The 1,317-nt window shown below is 47.2% G+C and overlaps 1 protein-coding gene across 3 annotated transcripts in view; it reads right to left on the bottom strand.

Annotated features, from left to right (window-relative positions):
- Positions 1-45: 45 nt before the first annotated feature.
- ITK (IL2 inducible T cell kinase) overlaps positions 46-1,317 on the bottom strand; it is a 75,621-nt gene continuing 74,349 nt past the window's right edge. For 2 of the 3 annotated variants that reach the window (XM_004696753.2, XM_013005537.2), the window contains exon 17: positions 364-498. In XM_004696753.2, the coding sequence (XP_004696810.1) occupies positions 427-498 (72 nt within the window). In that variant the 3' untranslated portion in view covers positions 364-426. Of the gene's footprint in view, positions 535-1,317 lie in introns of all 3 variants that reach the window. The other variant, XM_045284807.1, reaches the window with a different exon arrangement.

Genomic DNA, 1,317 nt, shown 5'->3' on the forward strand with positions numbered 1-1,317 from the left:
CGTCAGTGCCTGTGTTGCCGGGTCCAGATAAAAGTTGTGCTATCCTGTGCACTTGGGACCCATGTTTAAAATAATGATACAAATAATAACTCAGAATCCTGTCCCACTCTCTCACTTTCACTAAGAACAGTGCAAGAGATGCTGTCTGAAGCTTTCAGATGGAAGCTTGTGCACCCCATGTGACGAGAGGTTAAAGGGAGGGCAGGGATGCGGCTGCTCTTCTGGCTCAGCTCCCAGCTCAGTGGCAGACCCCTCCTGCCTGTGGCCCAGCGCCAGCCACTGTCAGGGTACTGCATCCATGGCAGCGCCGGGAGGGCATCACAGGTCATGCTGTCCTGGGCAGGAGGAAGAGTTAATGCTCTGTGGAGGGAGGACTTCCCTCCCCCATTCAGGATCTGCAAGCCGAGTCCTGGCACCAAGCCACAGCTAAAGTCCTGACTCCGCGATTTCAGCCAGTTGACCCAACAGGCTGGAGAAGGGTGGCCGGTCTTCTGGTTTCTGGAAGGGAAGAAAGAGCTCTGTGAGTTCATTTTCCTTATGTGTCAGGGTAAACCTGAGGTGAACCGGTGTTCAATAGCAACCCTCTGCTGGTTCTGAGATGTGCTCCCAGGCATACCATGCTTGGGGCTTTAGGTTCTACATGGTATTAGTAGGTTTCAGACGCTGGAATCAGAAAGTCTGGTTTTGAATCCCCACTTTACCACTCATTACCAACCTCTTTGAATTTCAGTGTTCTCATCTATACAATGAGAAGAGCAATACTAACCTCTTAATGTTGTTTCAAGAAAAAAATAAGTCCCCAGGGAATACCAAAAATAGACTTTGGGGCCAAGGCATGGCTCCCCATCAGACTCGACCAGAAAATACTCCTGAAGGTCAACAAACAGACCTTGAACTATTTACAAGCCATTCTTTTTTTATTCTTATTGTTTTGTAGTGTTTTCTTTTGTTGCTTTGTTTTGCTCCATCTTGTTTTGCTGCATATTATTATCTAGGCAGGTCTATCTAGATAAGATAGACTGGATAAACAATCTGGAGGAGAAAACAATGGGACTGATGGTTCTGGGGAAACGTGGGAGAGGGGGAGGTAGAGGAAAGGAAGTGGTCTTAACCAACCCAGAGACAAGAGAACAACAAATGACCCAAAATCGGTGGTGAGGAGGGTATAAAAGGCCTGGTAAGGCTTGATCAAGGGCAATGTAACCAAGAGGAATTACTGAAACCCAACTGAAGGCTGAGCATGGGAGGGGGACAAAAGGAAAGTAAAAGGAAATAGAAGAAAGAACTAGGAGGTAAAGGGCATTTACAGAGGTCTAA

Source organism: Echinops telfairi, unplaced genomic scaffold (assembly GCF_000313985.2).
Source record: "Echinops telfairi isolate 266 unplaced genomic scaffold, ASM31398v2 ScPeMD7_7469;HRSCAF=8507_0, whole genome shotgun sequence".
NCBI classification, from domain to species: domain Eukaryota; kingdom Metazoa; phylum Chordata; class Mammalia; order Afrosoricida; family Tenrecidae; genus Echinops; species Echinops telfairi.